Genomic DNA, 24,276 nt, shown 5'->3' with positions numbered 1-24,276 from the left:
TAATCACCCCCTAATTTATCTGTATAGTAAATTAAGGTTTTTGCATGTCACATTCTTTAAGAAGCTCTGGGATGGAGGGAGCTCTGGGTGATCTGGGAACTTCCTTTGTCTTATTATGACTTGCTTGAGAGTCTTTTTCAAGAGTTATCTTGGGTGCTCCCGAAAGAGCTAGCTGTGGTATAGTTAGCTTCAGGTGTCTGAAAGTAGAATTCAGGTCCTAGCTCTGGAACTAACTGGTATTGCCAAGCTGTGTAACCCTGAGTTAGTTACTTTACTAGATGTAAAGTTAGTTACTTTACATCTGTAAACTCAGAGAGGATGGACTAGAATTACTGGTTTCTTCCAGTTCTAGTAATCTATGGTTCTGAATGGGATGAGCTGACCCCTCCAGGGATGGCCTCACTTTAAACCATATTGAGCGTTAGTCATTTCTGTCAGCCTCATTCATTTGTAATCTTCATAAATGGAACAAACAACTATGATACACCCTGCTGCATCTCTAATTACAATGTCCTTCCTTTCAGACACGGGCTATTCAAGGCATTGAGAATGTATCTGAAGATCTCTTGGATAAAAACTATGCACTGTGTGATTTTTTAAAAAATTTGCTTCATGCCCTACAGAGGTGCCAGCTATTTCTGTTGTCGCTATGTATAATTTATTAATCTGGAGAATTTTAAAGAATTTATGTAATTTAAAGGTAACAGATATTATTGTACATAGTTGTGTTTTGTAGTTTCTTCTGTAAATATGTATTTTTTTCATAATGTTTAATATTAAGCTTTATATAATACTATGTTTCCACAGTAAAGTGTTCATGGATTGTTCTCCATAAACTAATTCAACCTGTATAACAGGACTCCTGGTAAAACATGTCTGGAGGGGGTTGCAGAGGCAATCCCATGGGCCATGGTTTTGACCTGTTTTGATATTTACTGGTCAGGATAAAGGACAGGGCTGGAGAAAGCGTGTAAGACACCTGGCTTTGCTGCATTGCTGTTCTAGGAATGTAGAGATCCAAAGATGATCCAAATGCTATTTGGACAAATGTAACAGTAAAAAAAAAAAAAGAACTGGGGGGGGAGCACGAAAGCTGAAGCAGGTGGTTATTGCTAAACTAGTTCATCTCTCCCCTTCCTTCTGCCAGAGATTCAAGCCAAAGTGGTCAGTTCAGGGGCCGTGTAACTTGCAGAGAAGTCCGGGCTGCAGGATTGAGGGTTCTGATAGAGAACAATCCAAACAGAAGGGATGAATTCCTTACATCAAGGATGCCTCCTGTACCCCTGACTGGAAACAAAATCAACATGCAAGGTGCCATCTGTAGTGATTGGAGATGATTTCACTGCATTCAGTGTGTGAACATACATACCCATACTGTAATGAGTGTGTTGGTTGATGTACACACAGTCATCCTTGTCTCATTTCTAGTGGGCTGCACTCCTGGAAAAGTCAAAATTATGCCAGTCGTATTTGGTTTTCCCACTAAAAGAAGATTGGTGTGGCAGATTACATTTCTGACCAAAGGACCTGATATTAACATCTTTATAGAAATGTCCACAAACATCATATGCAGTTCATTACAAAAACAAAAATCTGGGGCACCTGGGTGGATCAATTGGTTAATCATCTGACTCTTGATTTCGGCGCATGTCATGATCTCATGGTTCGTGAGTTCAAGCCCCGCGTTGGGTTCTGCACTGACAGCACGGAGCCTACTTGGGATTCTGTCTCTCCACCTCTCTCTGCCCCCGCCCCTCTCTTTCTCAACATAAATAAATAAACTTAAAAACAAAACAAAACAACTCAGTGGTGCTTAACGTAAAAACTTCCAAAAGACTTTTTTAGTAAGTCACTGAGGTGAAAATATCAGTAGTCACCGGAAGGTGCATTTAATATGAAAGCCATTACATACTCTACCAAATTTATTTTCAGTATTTGTGCCTATTTTGACTATAACAAATATCAGTGAATTAGACAGTAGGCATTGCCCTCCTCAATGTCCAGTTCTGAGGGTCTTGCCAGGGAAAATTTGAAAGGTATCTGTACTGAATCCTTATGGCTACTTGAGAAATGAGCCAGGATGTTTCCCTTTTTCTCACGTACAGATTTCTCTGTAATAAACCTAAGAATTTGAGATGAAAATTGTTGACCTCACAGCTTCAACTGTAGAAAAAATACATTTCTTTTCAAAATATGTATTTTTGCTACATACCATAAAGTCCCATAAATAATATAGTGGGTATAAGTGAAAATCATTAAATATATCCAAAATAGTTGTTTGTAGTTATGTAAATTTCTACACACACCAGAAAAATTTCCAGGGCTACTTGAAGTTTATAAAAACAGGGAAAAACTTTATAAGAATAGATGCAAAGAGTAATAAAATGATTCCAAGTTTTCAGTCTCATTGTGCTCAATGCCCTTGTGAAATAACAGTGTTGGGCTGTCTCAGGGAACTAGGTGGATCTTCTAGAAATGAAAAGAAACAATATATAGGTAAGGGTGGCAGATGTACCACCAGGAAGAAAATAGAGGTCAGAGATTTATGAGAGGTAGGGTCAACTAGGAATAACTTTCCCTGCATTAAAAAGAAAAAGCAAGAGAAAAACAACAGGTTTTTATACTAATGTTGCCTGGCACAAAGTACATTAACACATGGAAAGAGAAATTCATTTTTGGCCTTTCATTCATTCAGAAAAGTTTTAGTAAGTGCCTATAACCTACGAGGCACTGTCCTAGAAACAACACATTTGTACTCAATAAAGAAAATGCATCACAATAGTAAAGTTAGGGTTGCTGTTACTATTTCCGATGAAGCTTGAAAGAGGGCTCTGGGGAGCCGGTAAAATAAGCAGTCCAAGGCAGTGGCAGCCTCCCACAGATCACACTGGAAAAGGCTAGTGCAGTCTCCATAGCAGACCACTGGATCTAGAAGAGAAAGCAATGAATTACACAAACCAGGAATTAAAACTATAAACAACGGACACATCTGTAACAGTAAATAATGTCCACATACCCTGGCGTGTCTGGGGTGGAATCACAGTTAGGGAAATGGACATGACAAGGGGAAACTGTATGTTCTTTTAGTCTAATCCAGGAAATATTTATTCCTACCCTCCACCTGTCTAATTTTAAATCTCCTTGGCAACAAATATTTCACTATCTTCCCTCCTGCCGCCACCAAAGACTAAATACATTATCTACTTGATCTGTTTATTAAATTTAGGACAGGGTGGGAAAAAAAGGTTTCCTTGACATTCAGCTCAATTGGATGTATTTTAATTTAATCCCATCATGGGTTTTGTCTTGGTAAACACGCCATTTCCTGTTGTGGTGGGCATTCTGTTCGCACCTGTGTGCTACACTTGAATCACCCAATCTTCAAAGGGCTTTTGAGCTATCAAATCTTGAGAGAGTCCCGTCTTGCATCGTAATAATTATTTACTCAAGTTCTTTATAATTAACTCCTTTAATCTTTACTCATTAAATCGATTTCATATTATCATTCTGTTGCTCTCTGGAAAGCAGCCAATTTTTCAGCTCTTGAATCAGACTTTTCAAAGGCTCATCTCCCTGCCTGGGCCTGCACGTATTTGTCCTAAGTAATTCACCATCCCTGAACACTTCTGAGTCCCTCTTTCTCACGACTTGTTCCCTTCTCCTTTTTTGAATATGTTCGCTTTCCCAGTTGAATGTGATTTTACTTTCTGTTCATCTCATCTCCTTAAAACCACTGGTATTTCATAGTCTTTTCAGGCTCCACATTATAGAAGAGATGACCATGGTTTCACTTTTAAATACTAAAATGGTCGTGGCACACAGACACGCTGGGGACAGTTTTATTTGGAAGGGTCTTTAATTAATTTTGTTATTACCTCTTGGAGGAAAGCCCAACATGACACGTGAAAATAATATGAAACCACCAAGCAGATGTCCAGCAATACAAAAATAGACCTCACATGTTATTCTTCACACTCTGATTCTCTTGTCTTAGTGTCTCGGGATCAGTTTCTTAAACACTCTCCTCATTTTTTGCAAGAAAACTACTGGGCATCTACTAAATTCCCAATTAGCTTTCTGAGTTTTGAGGTTGGAATCCTGAGGTCCACACTGGCTGGATCTGTATGACTGCAAACAACAGGACCTGGTCCCCAACTCTGGGATGTTCTAGAGTTTTAGTTCACCCATGTGAGCCAGACCGAACCTGACCTGGCATTGAAAAGCAATAGAAAATAGGCTGCTTGTTTGAGGAAGTAGTTCAAGGACTTTGCAGGTTCCATTTCACTGAGGAAATGAAAGTAATTGATCAGCCAAAACAGAGTGGCAAGAAGGAATGGCTGTTCCTCCCCTACGTGGCTGTGAGCAACCCTCAACCCCACCTCATTCCTGAAGAGCCACAGTGGAAAGGCCATTATCAGCCTACATGCCGTGTTAAGTTTCTGAGTAGTTTGAACCAGAGGTTTCAAGTCATATCAAGTATTCAAAGGAAGTTTCATATCAGAGGAAAATCTGTAAACCATGACTACAAAAAGCAAGTGAAATGATGCAAAGAAGGGGAAATATCTGAAAAAAGGGAATCTAACCAGACATCATCGGGAAGAGAAAATGGCACCCTTTCTGTGTGTCCAGACTGTTTTTTCAAAGTGTCATGTTTCTATGAGGATGTATTATCCTTTGGGGGCTCTCTTTGACTTCATTAGCCACATGATTTAGCTGATTAAGCAACTGAATTGATTCATTTAGTTTTGTGAATTGACCAGGTGTTTGACTAAACTGAGCTTGGAATTCAGACACACTACCTAAGATTCTTATAGTGGATGATGCCTTTGAAAGTGGCCATTTTCGTTTAAAATGCTGGGTAACATTTGATACAGCCATGATAATAGCAAAAATCTGTTCAGTTCTAAAAATGCTTCTAGCAATGGAAATATTTCTGACTAAAAGAATACTCTTGACTTGTAGGGAGGTTCCCTAGGAATAAATGTATGCAATGAAAATAAAGCATTTTATTTTTTTAAAGGTTATGTATACAGATACATTCATGAAATAAGGAAATTGTTAGTGGATGCTCTTAATAGAGGTTTATGTAATGAAAACAAAGGAATCTATTAACAGTTTCACCAAAGATTATTTTTATAGTCTCTATGCCAATGATCTTATATAAGTTACCAAAATAAGTTTTTAAAACTGAATAATGTCACACAGGTGTAATGTCCCCCTTCTAGAATCATCACAAGAAACGTTAGTTATGGCTGTTTTCTGCCTTAAGTAATTTCTTTTAGGAAATACCATCTTCACCCTAACAGCAAGCTTTCTGTTACATTTGAGATGTATTTTAATAGCTGAGTGAGCAGATAAGCATCCCAACAGGAACGTATGCGATTGTGGCTTTAAGAGTTTGTAGTAACAGTCGGACAGAGTTTCATCTGCAAGCCAGTGGGAAAGTCTGCAGAGGCCTTGGTGAAATCTACTGTCCACCACACTGACAACCGGGTGCACCAATGTGCTTCCCTGAAGAGTCCCTGATCGCTGATCTTCCATGTGGGACTCATTAGGCTTATATAAATTCTACAAAGACAAGAATCAGGTCTTTAATTTCTTCTCTATTCCTACCTTGTAGAAATTATGTCTTGAGTGGAAACTGCTCCTGGCCCCACACTTTGGGCGTTAGATAGTGTCTACTAACACTATTGTCCATGGAGGTTCATCTGGCTGTTCCTTGATTGACGTGCACCTTACAGAAACAATGTAAATAAATTCAGCAACTGAAAATATTATGTTCTATCAAAGAGCACTTTTATGTTTTTAATATGATGTACTCTTTCTCTGCCAATATGGTTATTTAAAATGGCAGTAGATTTGATTGTATTTTTTCATATTATTGCACCTCCCCACAATAGTGTGTTTGTAACCAACTCTATTTGAACAAAGAGCTTCATTAGTCTTCCTATTTAAATTATGTATTTGCTTGATATATTTTCACATTTGCGACTGGTCGAAAACATCTACCTAGTACCTTACACACCTTCTCACTAGTACCAGAATAAAACTGCTGTTTGTTGAAGCAAAGAGTCCTGTCTTCTCTTCACCTATTTCTCATTTGTCAATTTCTGTCATCCTTCTGCTCAAGAGAAAGGTCATGTGTGACTGCTTTTAAATGAGAAAAATCTTCCAGGCCATTATCATAAGAACATGGTTGTCCTCTCCTTTATTCCTGTGAGTGCTGAGTTGGTTACCTAGGTTATCACGTACATTACAAGAGACTCTCTAGTTGACTGTCTCCAACTAAATTCTTGTTTTCAGTTCTGTAGTTCATTAGTAACCAAAATGTCATCTCTGACCAGCAGTGTTGGCGTATTCTCAGAGGCCCTGCCCCAGCTGGATCACCGTGAGCCCTTCAGAAACACTTCACACATTAGCAGGCAGTGTGACATTTGGTAAAGGGCTGCTGTGCCTATTTCCAGAATTATTATTTTGCCCTTTGCCTTTTCCTATTTCAGTTGAAAGACCAGTGTCCTTCACAACTCCAGTATTTCATTTTTCTACAACTCACAGAAATCCTTATTTTTTTTAAATGTGCAAGAATACATTTACATATAAAACCATTAATTCAAAGCAACAGTTTCTGGATTCAAATAATCAAATTAAGAAAATAACTTGACTTAGGAAGCTGGATTTTTTTCCCCCTAAAGTAGCTGTTTGTTTGATGGAATTTGCTCTTAAAGAATTTGAACTAAGCCCTGAGTAATTTTGTTGTTATGTCTTCCACAATCATAAAATGTTAGAGCTAGAAAATCCCTTAGGGATGGACAAGGAAGGAAACCAGGAGCCAAATTTAAAAGTGATACAGCAAAGGGCGCCTGGGTGGCTCAGTCGGTTAAGCGTCTGACTTTGGCTCAGGTCATGGTCTCATGGTTCGTGGGTTTGAGCCCCGTGTTGGGCTCTCTGCTGTCAGCACAGAGCCTGCTTGGTATCCTCGGTTTCCCCACCCCCACCACACACCCCTCTCTTTCTCTGCCCCTCCCTAGCTTGCTCTCTCTCTCTCTCTCAAAAATAAATATTTTTTAAAAAACATTAAAAGTGATACAGCAAAACAGGACAGTACTAGAATTGAAGCTTGTCTTCCTCCAACACTCAGGGGAGGACCTGTTTACATGTAAATATACACAAACAGGAAATCTCAGTTTCCAGCCACCTTCGACACTGAGATAGAAACTTCAATGGAGCTGTCAACATTTTGGCTGATTATTCCTCGTATTTTTATATCTTGTATGTCTGAAGACATCCATTTGTTAAAACACATCTCAGACTGTATTTTAGAGTCATGCCTTAGCAAAACCATCACAATCTTGAGATATTGAATAGAAAAAGAGAAGACATGATTTTCCAACATAATACTATTATAAAACATTATTGAAACGAATTCAAACCACCTAAAACCAGCAGAGGTACGACAGCTAGATTTTGAAAGAATTGGCAAGGTTTTGACGTTGCCAATAAAAGAAGCTTTCATAATAGAAGGATAAAAATTAACCAGTAAAATTCAAGTTTGAGTAATAAAGAAAACCATGCAGGGATGGTTCTGTATAGGAGGTAACATTCACCTTTTTACCAAAGGAGGTAATCAATCTCAAAGGCTGTGATTACTATCTCCCCAACCCAGTATCCCCAAAAGGAAACTTGTACTATTCAGAATTTGTTGATCTGAGTAAAGCTTGCCCCCTTTTTTTCAGAGGTTTACTACAATGATGCAAGAACCTTTGTGTAAATTATCCTAATATTAAACTACTTTTCTCGTTGCTCTCAGAGTTCTTGACGCCAGGAAGAAATGTGGCATTTTAGTCTTTAAGAAAGAGCTAGCAATATAATATGTTTCTTGTCTCTGCTATCCTGCTGCAAGCCATCGGTGGCCAAGAAGATTCTGTGTCTTAGGGCTTGCCAAAGAGCTACGGTAAGAAATAACAATAACAGAAACCAAAACCAAAAAGCTGACAATACAACTACAAAAACAAAAGGCATTAAAAGTAGAGAAAAGTTCAGAAGCCAGGGAACATTCCCAAATCTAACCTCACCAAACAATATCATTTGTAAGACATACAAATTAAATTTTTAAGCCATATTTTATTCCTAAAGAACTTTCCAATGATCCCTGGCTCAGTCTTCACTCAAGCAGATGTTCCTTCCCCCCTCACATCAGATGTTTGGAGAAGGAAACAACTGTCTACCTTCAAAGAATAACACATTAGCAATAAATAAAGGCAAAAGAGGACAGAAAAGAAATAAAATGAATGATCTGCTTTGGTGGAAAACTGTGGGCAGAAGTCAACAAGGAAGTAAAATCAAAGGTGAGAGAATCTAGAAGAGATGTTGGGAGTCTTAGACATGTTGTAACAGCAGAGGATTTTCTCATTTAACCTAAGAGGAAGACATTCCGAGTACTATTTAAAGTGCAACACAACAAAACTAAAAGGCAACTGACAGAATAGGAAAAGATATTTGCAAATGACATATTGGATAAAGAGTTAGTATCCAAAATCTATAAAGAATTTATCAAACTCAACACCTAAAAATAATAACAAATAATCCAGTGAAGAAATGGGCAGAAGACATGAATAGACACTTTTCCAAAGAAGGCATCCAGATGGCTAACAGACACATGAAAAGATGCTCAGCATCACTCATCATCAGACAAATACAAATCAAAACCACAATGAGATACCACCTTACATCTGTCAGAATGGCTAAAATTAACAATTCAGGCAACAACAGATGTTAGTGAGGATACAGACAAAGGGGAACACTTTTGCACTGCTGGCGGGAATGCAAACTGGTGCAGCCACTCTGTAGAATAGTAGGGAGGTTCGTCAAAAAATTAAAAATAGAGCTACCCTATGACCCAGCAATTGCACAACGAGGTATTTATCCGAAGGATACAGGAGTGCTGATTCGAAGGGGCATATGCACCCCAATGTTTATAGCAGCACTATTAACAATAGCCAAAGTATGGAAAGAGCCCAAATGTCCGTCGATGGATGAAAGGATAAAGATGTGGTATACTACTCGTCAATCAAAAAGAATGAAATCTTGGGGCACCTAAGTGGCTCAATCAGGTAAGTGTCCAACTTCGGCTCAGGTCATGATCTCACAGCTTGTGGGTTCGAGCCCGGCGCCGGGCTCTGTGCTGACAGCATGGAGCCTGGAACCTGCTTCAGATTCTGTGTCTCCCTCTCCCTCTCTGCCCCTCCCCTGCTCACACACTCTCTCTCTCTCTCAAAAATAAACATTTAAAAAAAGAAAAAAGATAAAAGAATGCAATATTGCCATTTGCAATACCATGGATGGAACTAGAATGTATTATGTTAAGTGAAATAAGGCAGTCAGAGAAAGATAAATATCCTATCATTTCACTCATATGTGGAACTTAAGAAACAAAACAGATAAACATAGGGGAAGGGAAGGAAAAATAGGATAAAAACAGAGAGGGAGGCAAACCATAAGAGATTCTTAAGTACAGAGATGAAATCGAGGGTTGCCGGAGAGGAGGTAAGTAGGTCATGGGCTAAATGGGCGATGGGCATTAAGGATAGCACTTGTTGGGATGAGCACTGGGTGTTATAAGTAAGTGATGAATCACTAAATTCTACTCCTGAAACCATTATTATACTTTATGTTAACTAGCTTGGATTTAAATAAAATTTAAAAAATAAAAAATAAATTTAAAAAAGTTAAGATAAAATAAAGCGTAACAGAAGGGGACTACATGTTTAATCGCTAGGATAGTCACTCAAGGTTGTGACATTAAGGCTATTATCTTACTGAGTACCTTCACCTGCCATATACTATAGATAAGTCAATGTTCCCACTTCAGAGATAAGGAAGTAGAGGCACTGAGAGGACCAAGTCATTGCTCAAAATTAAGCAGAAGCACAGGAACAATAGCTAACGCATATTATCAATAACTCTATGCTAAATGCCATACACATATATAATTTATATCTAATTTAACTCTTTGCACACCCTAGCTACTAGACTTATATTGGAGACAAGGAATCTGAGTTTAAAGAGACAAGGTAATTTGTCCAAGGCCACGCAGTGCCAAAGCTGTGTCCAGTTTGAATCCTTCTGGCTTCAAAATGTGATCTCTTAATCTCTATGCCAGCTTATCTCCAAGTTTGCTACCCAGACCAGCTGCAACACATCACCTGAGACCTTGTTAGAAATGCAAACTCTCAGACTCCTATCCTCCAGGCTTATTGAATCTGAAACTCTCGGGGTGGGGCCAACGTGTGTTTGAACAAGTCCCTGGGTTATGCAGAAGTGCACTGTTCTGCATGAAGTTGGGGCAGCCTCGCTGTTTTGCAGTTTCTCATCAATCAGATCTAGCTCTTTGAGAAGAAACTCTATCAGACCCTGTGTGACAAAGAGGAATAGTAATGGGTAATATTTTTTGAGCCTTCACACATAATAAGCACTTAACAAATGTTAGCAACTCTTATTATTATGTGCCAAGTAGTATTCCGAACTCCCTTACCTGTGTTATCTCAATTAATCACCTCAAAACTAAATAAGGGAGGGACTACAACTTTTTCCGTTCCACACATGAAGCAACTGAGGCACGAAGAAAGTATCTTGCCCTAGGTCACAGAGCTAGCAAATGTCAGAGCCTTATTTCAACCATGGACAGAGTAAATTCTGAAGCCTGTACTCTCAACCATTTTCTCCTGTATCAGGGGTTGAAGAAAAGGTTGACTAAGCTCCATGGCTTATATTAAATTCAATGTGGGGCCTCCAACTTTCAATTCAGTTTTGCAGACTCACATATATGCTACAAATCACTTCCCTCCACCCTTACCCTATTGACTCTTGCTAAAAGGCCCATTAATCCATTAGCCCTGATATTGATGTCTCTCCCAGCATTTTAGACTAAATGTGATAGCACAGTCACCTATTCGAAATTCAAACGCTTCTATTCCCTCTATGGCCTCAGAACATGCTGCTAAACAATTCTTCAGGTTACAGGACATTCCTAGCTCAAAGCACCAATTGTCCCATGCGGAACCGGCATGTGAACTCAGAATGAGAGCCATAAAGAAAGAGAAGTAACCACAAAGAGGAATCCATAAATAAGGCAGAAGACACAGGAACCAAAAGACAGCTCTCAACTCACAGGGATGCTAACAACTAGAGGCTGTAAAGGCCAGGCCACAGTGACTGCTGAGCTGTCTGGGGAGAGCAGAGAAAACAGGAACACTGTTCACAGCCAGCAAGACAAAGCATTACCTAGGCCCTGAAGAGTGAGACAGAGTGAAGGACAGGAAGGTCCTCAAATGTGCTGCTGCTACCATGTCCCCCAAACCCAGCCACGGGCAAGAAAGGTGTGATAAAATGCTCATTCGTCACTTCCGTTTGGGTAAAGGCCACACGGATACACTGGTCAGGGGTCCAGCAGGAAACAGGTGGCATACTTACAAGGGAATGAGCAGAGCTCAACAAAGGGATCATTGACCAAGAAGTAGGCAGTCTTCCTGGCTCCTTTGGGATTTCTCTGGACCAGTCTCCCCCAGAAGCTTCCCGGGGCCTCAGCACCCAAGGCTGTGCACACACTTTGCTGGGCAGCATGACACCGAAGACTGGAGGTAGAGTAATAGCGTCTAGATTCATGTAAAAGCTATGCGACTTTATCAAGTCTGAAGGACCCGTTGTCTTTTCCACCCGCACTCCTGGACAGGAAGTCATCAGTCCCTCTAAGTGTTCTTATTTCTACTAACCTAGAGAGCCAGCCCTTCTCTACATCACTGTCCTGCCGGAGTTCAGGTCTCATCTCAGCCAAGCCCAGAAGTTCTCCGTGTGGTCTCTGTGCTTCTGTCTGGCACTCCAGTCCTCCCTCCACATTGCCTCCAGAGTGACTTACCTAAAATCCATGACCATGGACCATCTGAAATTGACCAGTGACTCCCCACCATCCACGACATGCAGCCCAGGCTCCTCAGGAACTATAGAAGGCCTTCCTTGACTTGGCCTGTGCCTTCCTCCCTGGCTTTAGTAGTAGCCACTCCTCTCCTTGCAACTTTATGCTTTGCAGACTCAAGTTCCTTGTGGTTTCTAGAGTGCATACTGCTGTTCTGTGCATTTTTGCTCTTGTATATTCCGCTCTCCCCGCTAAAATGGTTACCACCAATTCTCTGACACCCAGGGTATATCACAGAGGAGGCAGGAAGGTCATTAACCTAGGCCTCACCCTCACAAAAGGTTGCAGATATAGCCCTTTAATTTTTTTATATTAAATATAATTTATTGTCAAATTGGCTTCCATACAATACCCAGTGTTCATCCCAACAGGTGCCCTCCTCAGTGCCCATCACCTACTTTCCCCTCTTCCCCACCCCCCATCAACCCTCAGTTTGTTCTCAGTATTTAAGAGTCTCTTATGGTTTGCCTCCCTCCCTCTCTGTAACTTTTTCCCCCTCCCCCTCCCCCATGGTTCTCTGTTAAGTTTCTCAGGATCCATATATGAGTGAAAACATATGGCATCTGTCTTTCTCTGTCTGACTTATTTCACTTATCATAATACTCTCCAGTTCCATCCACGTTGCTGCAAGCGGCCAGATTTCATTCTTTCTCATGGCCAAGAAGTATTCCATTGTATATATAAACCACATCTTCTTTATGCATTCGTCAGTTGATGGACATTTAGGTGTTTTCCATAATTTGGTTATTGTTGAAAGTGCTGCTATAAATATTGGGATACAAGTGCCCCTATGCATCAGTACTCTTGTATCCCTGGGTAAATTCCTAGCAGCATATAGCCCTTTAATTTAACTACCAAAGTTAAATGTAGAGTCTCAGAGATGCAGACAGGAATGAGATGTGAAGACATGTTTCATATAACTTTAAATTCAGGCCCATTATTCGATCAGTCTACCTATAACACATTATAAAGAAATTTTTTTAATAAATATTTTTATTATTTTGTGAATTAAACAATTTTTATAATTTTCTTTAGACATTTTTTAAAATTTAAAGTTCATTTTTTGGGGCATCTGGGTGGCTCAGTCAGTCAAGCATCCAACTTCAGCTCAGGTCATGGGTTTGAGCCCCACATTGAGCTCCACATTGACAGTGTGGAGCCTGCTTGGGATTCTCTTTCTGTCTCGGTCTGCCCCTCCCTAACTCGTGCTTTCTCTCTCTCTCTCTCTCTCAAAACTAAATACATAAACTTAAAAAAAAAAAAAGCTTTTTACTATTCCAGAAACCTCAAAAAATGGTCACAATCCTCTCTTGACCTCTGAGACTGTTGCTGACCCATTCTCTAACTTGTCTGTTTCTTACATTATTTTTTAATGTTTATTTTTTTTTTAATTTTTTTTTAACGTTTATTTATTTTTGAGACAGAGAGAGACAGAGCATGAACGGGGGAGGGGCAGAGAGAGAGGGAGACACAGAATCGGAAACAGGCTCCAGGCTCTGAGCCATAAGCCCAGAGCCCGACGCGGGGCTCGAACTCACGGACCGTGAGATCGTGACCTGAGCTGAAGTCGGACGCTCAACCGACTGAGCCACCCAGGCACCCCAATGTTTATTTATTTTTGAGAGAGAGAGAGAGCAAGCAGGAGAGGGGCAGAGAGAGAGGGAAACACGGAATGTGAAACAGGCTCCAGGCTCACAAACTGTGAGATCATGACTTGAGCTGAAGTTGGACCTTAACCAACTGAGCCACCCAGATGCCCCTAACTTATCCCTTTAAACTCCCCCTCTTTCCCATATTGCTTCTGTATCTCTAGAGACATTTTTCACTGTCCGTTGCACATTATGTGGAAATTATTTGTTCTGTTTTCCCTATTAGACTATGAGTTGCTTCAGATCAGATGCTCCTAGGCACCAAGCAAACAAATTTGAGACAGATTCCAGATATTATGATAATAATAATACAGTAATATGTAATACTAATATACACACTTCAACAAAGTGCCCAGCATCATTCATTGGATTCTAACAATTTTGATAGACTCAATTCTCCCAGAAACCCTAGGAGATGAGAAAATGAGACCCAAGAGTCACAGCCAAGAAATGGCAGAGCCATGATTCAAACCCACACTATCCAGCTTCAGAGCAAGTGTACTCAATCACTCTACCAATGGTTTTCAAACTTCAGTGTGCATCAGATATGGGGCTTGAACCCAAGAACTGTGAGATCATGACCTGAGCCAAAATCAAGAATTGGTCACTCAACTGACTGAGACACCCAGGCATCCCTACTTCAACCACTTTTGACTTGCTGGAATGTGACTACATCATGGTCTATAATGAAAATCTGTGATAAATTTTCCCCAAATGTTCTAGATCCCCACACAGCAAGCTCCCCTGAGGTTGCACTGTAGACACACTGCTTTGTGGAACTGAATTCTCATAAATCTCTGAAAAGTGATGCCATTTTCTGGAGCTGATTATGCAAGAAGCCTATCCTCTCTGGGTTAAGAGAAAATTTTATTTTATTTTATTAAAAATATCTTTAAGTTTATTTATTTATTTTGAGAGAGAGAGAGAGAGAGAGGGGCAGGGATTGGTAGAGAGAGAGGGAAAGAGAGAGAATCCCAAGCAGGCTCTGCACTGTTAGCACAGAGCCAGATGCAGGGCTAGAACTCACGAACCATGGGATCATGACCTGAGCCGAAACCAAGAGGCAGATGCTTAACCAGGTACCCCTTAAGAGGGCATTTTAGAGCTTATGTTTTCCTAGCAGTTTTGGGATGCTTGAATCTCCTCTGCAACATCCTTGTCCTCACTAGGTTATTGATGATTATCAGGAAACTCGATTCCACATTTAGGCAGCTCTGGTAGAAAGTATTTCCTTTTACTCAATTAAATATGCTCCGCCCACACCGTCCATCCACTAGTTCATTCAAAATACCTCCCATCCTTTGGATTGTGTTATGTGTTGAATTGTACCCCCGCCCCCAATTCATATGTTGAAATCCTAGCCTCCAGCACCTCAGAATTTGACCTTATTTAGGAATTGGGTTGTTGCGGATATAATTAGTTAACATGAGGTCACACTGGAGTACCATGGCCCCTAATCCAATATGACTGACTAGTGTCCTTATAAAAAGGGGTAATTTGGACAGACACACTAATTGGGAGAATGCCATATGAACATAAAGGCAGAGAACAGGGTGATCCTTCTACAAGCCAAGGAGCATTAAAGATCGCTAACAAACCTCCAAACCTAGGGGAGAGGCATGGAATAGGTTCTTCCTCACAGTCTTCAAAAGGAACCAATCCTGCCAGTGCCTTGATCTCAGACTTCTAGCCTTCATGACTGTGCAGCACTTAATTCTGTTGTGTGAGCCACCCAGTTTGTGGTACTATGTTATGGCAGCCCAGCAAACGAATACAGATTGTTATTAAAGATAATAGTAATGATGGGTGCTAATATTTATTAAGTCTTTACTCTGTCCAAGAACTCTTCCACAGTGCAATGTTATAAGGTAGGTACTTTTTTAAATCCTCAAATGGTATAAAGAATAATGGGCCCTGAAAAATGTCTACATCCTAACCCCTGGAGTCTGTGAATAGAAATATAATAGACTGAATGGCAAAGGGGAATCAAGGTTGCAGATTTAATTAAGGCTGCTAATCAGCAGGCTCTGAGATGCAGAGATTATCTTGGATTATTTGAGTGGGCCCAAATATGATCCTAAGAGTTCTTATAAATTGAAGAGGAAAATGAAAAGAAAACCAGAGAGACAGCAGTGTAGGAAGGGCTTGGCCCAACATTTCTGCTTTTGAACCTGGAATGCAGGTGGCCTGTAGAAGGTAGAAAAGGAGAGGAAATGGATTCTTTCCTAGAGCCTCCAGAAAGAATGTAGCCCTACTGATATCTTGATTTTAGCCCAGTGAGACTCATTTTGAAGTCTGACCTCCAGACTGTAAGATAATAAATTTAAATTGGTTTAAGCCACTATATTCATGATAGTTTGTTAGAAGAACAGTGGGAAATGAATAAAATTTATTTTAATGTTTATTTTTGAGAGGGAGAGAGAGAGAGACCACGAGAGGGGAAGGTGCAAAGAGAGAGGTGGACAGAGGATCCAAAGCAGGCTCTGTGCTAAAAGCAGCGAGCCAGATATGGGGCTCAGACTCATGAACCGTGAGATCATGACCTGAGCCGAAGTCAGACACTTAACTGACTGAGCATCTAGACACCTCCAGTGGGAAACAAATATACCCCCATTTTTCAGATAAGGGATCCAAGGTCTAGAGAGTTTATATAATTTGTCTAAGGTCATACAAGTAGTACACGATGAAGCCAAAATTGGAACTCAAGTCTCTATAATATAGAGCCTCTATTCCTACTAACCATAATAATTTGTAAAACAAGTTCTAGTCCCTCTTCTACATGACAGTGATTCACATATTTGTAAGTAGATATCATGTCCTATAGTTTTGCCTGGTAAAAGCAGTTTCATTAGCGAATCCTCAGGTGACAGTTTCAAGTCCTCTAACCATCTTGGAAAATATGGCAACCATCTTGGAAAATATGGCAGCCAAGTTGAACACAGCGCTACTAATGCTCCCACACCACCTTTGTGCATTTCAATCCACCTTTGCCAAAATGGGATTTATAAAGCACAAAATTTAAGCAATACTTTTTGAGTTTTTAAAAACATGAAGTGATAGTTTTTCTTATATTGACAAATTGGCCGTGAACCTAATGTTCCTTCAAAATGAGTCATTTGAATTGGAACATTAATTTATGAGCAGCCGGGTCCACGTTAGTCTGAGAAAAGTGCCACTGCTCTGGCCTTGCACAGATCATCTCTAAAAAGTCCCTACACTTGGCTGTAGTAGTAATAGCTCAGGCTTCCTTCTTGCCTTCCCACCCCAGCTCTCAGATCCTGGAGGTGATCATGCCCCTTTGGAAAAGTGTGCAGTGTGACAGGTACCTGGCCAGCCTTGCCCTGCCTGGAGAGAGAAACTGTTGCCCTAAACTGAGATTTAATGGGATCACATGCTTTGTTTTGGAGACAGGGTCTTCAAAGTAAGCTGGGCAGGAGGTTACATCTTCAGGTGTGAAATAACCACATGACCCACAAGAACTACAGATCCATCATAATTAGGGAAGCAGAAGTGAAAGTATACACTCAGCTCTCACAGCGTTTTGGTCCTGGCTAATGAGAGCCAAATGTTAACTCTTCTGGACCGGTTGCCAAACACAGCCATTATTGCAAAGTAAATTATATAAACTTACAACTTCATCGATTATATTTTGAAAAAGGCATTCAATACCCAGCACTCATCACTTCCTAATTATTTCCCCACATTTGACTATTATCTCTGCCCTTGAAGTTATTTTTGTCTACTATATCTGTGTGACCTGAATACGGTACAATGGCCTGCCACTGCACATCTCTTCCCAACTCCGAGTTTAGCAATGTCACATTGACAGCTCGCCATCAACCAGGTGGGTAGATTGAATCAGCAAACTCTATGAACGAGGGCATCCCTCTCACTCCCGGCTGGGTGTGAAACATTTACCCGTGCACCACTTCCCATCAGTAAGCCTCCCCACCTCGTGTCCCCAAACACACACAAACGCTACACCCCGCTCCCCGAATCCAGGAGTGAAGTCATCAACCTCATCATTTCATCCAATAATTATAAAGGGCAAAGTAAACATCTCTGCAGGGTTTGTTTTTTTTTTTTCTTTTAAACATTTTTTTTCTGGCTTGGAAGATTTTATTCACACATTTATACTTCATCCGTTTCCCCTTTAAATTTCAGAGTAGATTTGAATTTTATAATAACAGAGAGTTGGCATTTAGGATATGCTGTCTCAGAAAGGAGAATTTTAAGAACTAATGCAAATACTGCAGTGTTTTTAGTGTCTTCTGGTCTCCGACGTACAGGACATTATGGAAAACTTCCCTGGGCACCCCTCTTGCTAGGTGACCTTTTATGTTCATGGTCCGGAAGCTCTGTAAGGAAAGATATACCAAGGTTTCCTCTAGACTCCTAATTTCGTTAACCGTATAACTTAATCAAGATTCCCCTCGTTAGCCACGACCCCATCCAGCATGCTTTTGAGAAATTGTTGGGTTTCTTCATTTATTTGGGGAAAGTGCGAGAAAAGGAAATGGGCTCAATTATCAGGGGCAAGATAGTTTTCACGTTTCATTGTTAAAATTGAATGTCACTGAGCAGAAACCCTGCACTCAGTCCCCCCCAAGACAGTCGCCTTAAGGGATAAGGAGGGCAAACAAATTGAATTCCTCCCTCAGCTTGCTGGTGGGACTGAAGTGGAATGGAGTCAAAATAACGGAAGGAAGGAAGGAGGAAGAACATGTGGTCCCCGCCAATCACGCCAGATGAGAAACCTGTGTTGACCCATGAATCAGAACTCTGAATTCAGAGACAATTAACCTGGAGTTTGCAGTGTGCTCAGAGGTCCCAGTAAGGAAGGACTGGGGAATTAGGGGATTATGAAGTAGCTAATGTTCATTGAACACCCATGTTGTGCCAGGAACTCTATTTGGCATTAAGCATTTTGTATATATTATCTTTCCATACATTTTCTTACCAATGACCCTAACTAAATGCCCCAGAAGAGTAAATACTCCTAGCGCCTTTACACACTTCCAGTGAAGAGATTTAAACAATATGGTTAATAATGGAAAACAAGCTTTAAAGAAACCAAATACTGCTTAATGGTTCCAACAAGATGAATTTTTCTACTCCACAGAAAAAGCTGTGAAGCAAACAAAGCTGAATTTATTAAGCTTACACCAGCAAGGGAGACTCCCTGACAAAGCCTTGGTCATACTAAAAAAGAGAAAGAAAGGCAAGTGTATTTATAGGAACTCAGGTGGTTTAAGGCAGTTCTTTTAAGGTTTTTTAAGAATTTATTGGGACCGAGGCAAGTTCGTATGGTAATAGTTGAGGATTGATGAGGCAATGAGATGAGGGCCGTGAGATTAGTCTTGATGTAACTATTGTCCTTAATGGGTGAACTTTTTTCTTTTTTTTTCTGATTTTGGAGGGAATCCCTCATATTTTTAGATAGGTTTGGCCTTCTAGGACATTATGGAAACAGGTTCTTGGAAGGAGTTGCCTTTCTGTCATAATGACCAGGTAGGGCATTTCCTTTAACCTTCACATAATCCCCCTTTCCCTTTTTTTTTTTTTTAATGGAACCCACATCCTTAAGAACTGTCAGAACACTTAAAGAGTTCCTTAATCATTAGACCATTTTCCTTTACTTTTCTTTCATGCAGAGATCTACCTCTTTAGTTACTTCCAAAACATTCCCTACTTCTTGCCATAGATATTAACTCCCTTGTATCTAGTCAGTTGACAAGTTCTGGTCCTGGTGAATACAATGCATACAGCCTTTAGGTTACTTTGCCTCCAGGAAAGGGTCATTGTTCTAAGAGTGAATTTGTAACCAAACTAATAGGAGTTCTCTCCTTGGTAACTCACAGATAGAAACTACATCAGGTAGAGTTGTCGCACAAAGTAAACTTTATCTGTAGCAAATAAGGAGATCATGAGGAATAATTCCCAAAGCTGTGACCCCCCCCCCCCCAGGCGAGGATGAATGGATTCCTTTTATTTAGGGTTAGGATGAATATTTAGATAGGGAAGGCAAAAAAAATGTGTGGGGGGGGGGTAGATTTGTCATCGTATGTAGAGGTGGGCACAAGGTCACGCATGCGCCTGAAGGAAATGTGCCTGTACATGTATTGTATGTCATGTAAATGAGGCTTGTGCTCCTCCTTGGCAGAAATTTTAGTATTCTAATGGGGTAAAAGTAACTATCAGTCACTCCATGGTCCATCTGAGCAGGCGAGAGTCAGGTGTTGAGTTCTAACTGGTCTGGGTGGCCTGGGCCACTGGAGTTATTGCTTGAGGGGTAGTTTACATTTCCATCACAGAATATTATGCCCATTGGGTCTTTTGCCTGAGTTAAGAAATGAACTGGAAAGAAGAGCTTAGGCAAAAATATACTCAGTGAGTACAAGTAAGTGGGCAGTAGAGGTCAGGTCTTAGGGTCTAGATGGTGACAAACTGAGGTCTTTTTTGACATATCCAGCCTGATAATTTATTGTTTTTGTCTTATGGCATGACCTGGTAACAAACAAGGTTAACTCTAGATTTTCTAGAGGAGTTTCTAATATATTTGTTCAGGGCATGGACTGTTCTCAGACAGAGGTTAGGCAGTCATGAGTTACCCGTCTGGTAAAAGAGGAAAGGAAAAAAAAAAAAAAAGGGAAAGCAGTATTATTACCAGGGAAGGAAATGTGCGAAGGAGAAAGTAATAGAATTTCATGACAGGTAAGCCTACCTGCTAAGAAATATAGTGTCTTTTTAGTAAGCAACAAAGATTGTACACCATGAGGGTCCACAAGACTGAGGGAGACCCTAGTTAGCAGTAGTCTTCACTAACGTATTTGCAGGTACTGTTACCCTGAGACTAGTGTGATGGGAGAAGATAGGATTCAGTAGGCAGAGAGGAAAAGATTAGGACCTGAGGTCTGAGGGTGGGGAAAAACACCTATTTTGGAACAATGCTAGGAGTGTCTGACCACAGTAGACCTAAGGTTCCTCTTAAGAATGTAACAGACCCCACCTACTCCCCTCAGGAATTTGACAAAAGACTTAAGTATGGCCAGAGACCACCCCTCATACAATAGGAACTAGACAATCAGGAATGGACAACCCGGCACCTAGAGCTATCAAGCCAATAAGGGTAGAACCTGAGAAGGAACAAGGGGGAAGGCAAGATGGGGGTAACCAGAACCTTACAAAACAAGGACCCTTGCCTATAGTCCTCAGGCATTCACTTTCACAGGCCCTCTTTCTGTAAAGAGACCTTTCCTCCTACTCTTCCTTTCTAATCTTATATTCTAATAAACTTTTGCCTGCTGCTCATTTTGTGTCCACCTCTTCATTCTTCAAAGCAGTGAGAGAACGAATCCCGGAAAATGTGGTAAAAAATCCTGCAACACTAGGAAGGTGGGCTCTTGCCACTGGGTCAAGAGAAAAGCCGTAGCAAGCTTTTCTCTGATAAATACAGAAAGAGGACTTCAACTACCTCCATTTTGACCTCAGTCTGTACTTTCTAGTTGATTAGGTTCTTTCCAGCTTATCTCTTAACTCAGGCAAAAGATCTGCCCAGGCAGCAAAACATCTCAAGAGGGGAACTGAAACTATCCCTCAAGCAACAGGGGATGCCCTGACACCGGCAAGACCCTGCGTGATTGAACCCAAGATGATGATTGACTTGACCTTTCCAGCCCCCCTGCATGTACCTACAGATTTGTCTCATATTTTCCTTATAGAAGCCTGCAAGTATTGTCAGCACTTTGGAGACAGTCTCTGAAGATGATGTCTTCCTGGTGTTGGCTTCACAGAAATAAATCCCTTTCTGGTTTCCCCACTGCTCCTCCCTCTGCCTTTGGATTTTATCAGTGGCAGGAGTGGCCCAATCTGGTCTGTTTGGGACCCCAGATCCAGGTGCTCTCACACCCTTGGGCCCAGTTACAATACCATACAAGTGAGTTAAAAAAACAAAGCTTTGTCCAGATTGTTTATTAATTAATATGTAGAAAGGTTGAAGACACTTAAATTGACCTAGGGTAAGAAGATGTTAAAAAGCTAGCTTTAAAACACAAAATGTCAGGGCACCTGGGTGGCTTAGTCAGTTAAGCGTCTGACTCGGGTTCAGCTCAGGTCATGATCTCACATCTTGTGAGATCTGAGGTGGAGCCGTGTTAACATTGCTGAGCAGGCTTGGGATTTTCTCTCTGCCTGTCCCCCACCCATTTGCTCCCTCTCAAAAAAATAAATAAATGAACTTTAAAAAAAATCACAAAATGTCAGCTCAAGTGTAGGTTCTCAAGGAAGAGTTTTGACTACTGATAACTTGGTTAAATCACAGAGTTGTGCTAATTTTAAAACAGCTCGAAACCAATTGCCTGCAGTAGCTCTAAGACCCAGGCACCCTCTCAACAGACTGAATTAAGTATGAATGACTGGCCTGGGAAAGTTTTGAATGACTTCGAGTCTGTATAAAGTGAGATTTACCTCCTTGGCAATAATCTTGTTCTAGGTGATATAATTTGTTTTGACAAAATTATAACATTCTTTCTAACATAAAATCTTTTCTGAGTTAAAACTGTTAAGATGGTAAAACAAGAATTGCAGGGAAACTTAAGGCCCATAATTCCTTGTGAGAAAAAAGTAGGAGGGGGGGTATCTGGCTGGCTCAGTCGGTGGAGCATGTGACTCTTGATCTCCGGGTTGTGAGTTCAAGTCCTACATTGGGTGTAGAGATTACTTAAAAATAAAATCTTTAAAAAAAAAGAAAAGAAAAAAAGTAGAAGGGCACCTCGTTAAATTACTGAAGGGTAACTGACATGGCATATTGTTGACTCGCAGGAAAGCTTGAGCAAGTTTACCTATCCCAATCTCACTTAAGGAACTACTAAAGAAAGGATAGCACAGATGGAAGAGTCTAGACTATATAACCCCATAAAATAGTATTTGGGCTTACTACCACAGGGAAGTAAGGAATGGCTATTTTATTTATGACCCTGAAGTCCCGAACAAATCTAATCTTTACCCATTGAGTTTCTTGACAAGGAGGACAAGTTGTACAAGGACCAATACAATTTATGATGAGTCTTTTGGTAGGTTTCAACTCTTGGTTTCAGTCCTTTGCTTATTGCTTTTTTTAGAAGCTATTATGCAAGTGTGGATAACATTTGAATATTGAATCTTGATGGATTCAGCCCTCAAAATTCTATCAGTTTAGGTAGAATTTTTAATGCATAAGGAGTCCAGAACTTCACGAAGACCTTCAATTTGGATTTGATTTAGACAGAAGGATACCAGTAAGTTAGTTTCCAAATTAGCTTTGACTTGAGTCTGAATAGGGAAGGGCTTGTGGATCTCAAGGAAGAGGTCTTCAGAGGAACACTTAATTCTGCAGATCCTTTTGCATAATGGAGTCTTACTTAATTAGCAGGTTAGTGTCACAAAGGATAACGGAATGTTCCTTGATTGAAGTCTAAGGGTAAAAGTTATGGGCTGGGACATAGAGTGCCCAGGATCATTCGGGCTACCCACTACTGGAGAAGTTTGTTGACCCTGAGGGAGTGGTGATATAATAATGCCAGGGTTTAAGGTTGGTATTGTAGAACCCACTACGAAAGAAAGAAAGAAAGAAAGAAAGAAAGAAAGAAAGAAAGAAAGAAGAAAGAGAAATAAAACATTTGCAAGGTTGTCATTTAACATTTAAAGAAATTTCAATGGAGAATTCAAGAGTAAATTGCTGATTACTTGGCTCTCCCTCAGAGCACCTTTATTGTTCACTCACTGTATTCTTTTTTCCTTCAGTTTGTTCACTGGCACAATTGTTTCCCAATACTTTTTCTCCTAACAACACCTACAGGCATCTCAATCCAGAGTTTCTCTCCCATGATGTGTCTAGGAGTTTAATCTGTAAAGACATTAGTTTATTCCAATTCCTAGGTCTCTAGGGCTCTTTCAAACATTTCCCTGAGGTATTAAAGATCTGGCAATGGGACTATTCCCAATTTCAGTCTTTGTTTGCAAGTTAACTCCCCCGTTTCTGACTTAAGGTTATTCACAAAAAGTGAGGAAGGAGCAAGAGTCACATGTGCTTTACTGTCTACTCTTGAAAGTGATCTAAAGTTACTGTAAAGTCTATTCCTCAAGCCTTCAAAGACTCTTTTGGAAGCCTCTTCATGTCAGTCAAAAAAGACAGACAATTGGACTTCGCTCACTTTCTATTTTAAAATGCTTATCAAATGAATAATGTGTTCTTATCAAAATTTCCCTACTATAGGGGCATCTGGGTGGCTCAGTCTGTTAAGACACCAACTCTTGATTTCGGCTTGGGTCATGGTTTCACGGTTCGAAAGATCAAGCTCTGCGCTGACAGTGCAGAGCCTTCTTGGGATTCTCTCTCTTCCTCTCTCTCTCTCTCTGCCCTCCCCCTGCCCCCACACTCTCCTTCTCTCTCTCTCTCTCTCAAAATAAATAAACATTTAAAAAAAATTTTCCTTACTGTAATTCTACTGGACTCTTGCTTCTTATGTTTATTCCATATAACTCCTCTAACTCATGCACTTATCTTCCTAATTGGCAATATTTCACCAAGAATAATTTAGAATTACAGCTAAGCCACTTCCTGATACCTGATGTTCAGAAACAGTATGAAAGAATAAACGTTTGCAGTTAATAAGTGTTAGT

At 40.4% G+C, this 24,276-nt stretch overlaps 1 protein-coding gene and 1 long non-coding RNA gene across 5 annotated transcripts in view; one reads left to right on the top strand and one right to left on the bottom strand.

Moving 5' to 3' along the window:
- The window catches only part of PTPRB (protein tyrosine phosphatase receptor type B), a 118,471-nt gene extending 112,407 nt beyond the window's left edge, over window positions 1–6,064 (top strand). For all 4 annotated transcript variants that reach the window (XM_006933890.4, XM_003989041.5, XM_019835220.3 and 1 more), the window contains one exon: window positions 525–6,064. In XM_006933890.4, the coding sequence (XP_006933952.2) occupies window positions 525–665 (141 nt within the window). In that variant the 3' untranslated portion in view covers window positions 666–6,064. The remainder of the gene's footprint in view (window positions 1–524) is intronic.
- On the bottom strand, window positions 5,622–12,223 carry LOC123386648. The gene is made up of 2 exons (XR_006600867.1): window positions 11,912–12,223; window positions 5,622–5,734 (listed from the first exon to the last, which is right to left on the bottom strand). It is a non-coding gene; the product is annotated as an uncharacterized LOC123386648 (long non-coding RNA).
- Window positions 12,224–24,276: the final 12,053 nt, after the last annotated feature.

The sequence above is a fragment of the Felis catus genome, chromosome B4, assembly GCF_018350175.1.
Source record: "Felis catus isolate Fca126 chromosome B4, F.catus_Fca126_mat1.0, whole genome shotgun sequence".
Lineage (NCBI taxonomy): Eukaryota > Metazoa > Chordata > Mammalia > Carnivora > Felidae > Felis > Felis catus.
This window is presented reverse-complemented; position numbering and strand designations above follow the sequence as displayed.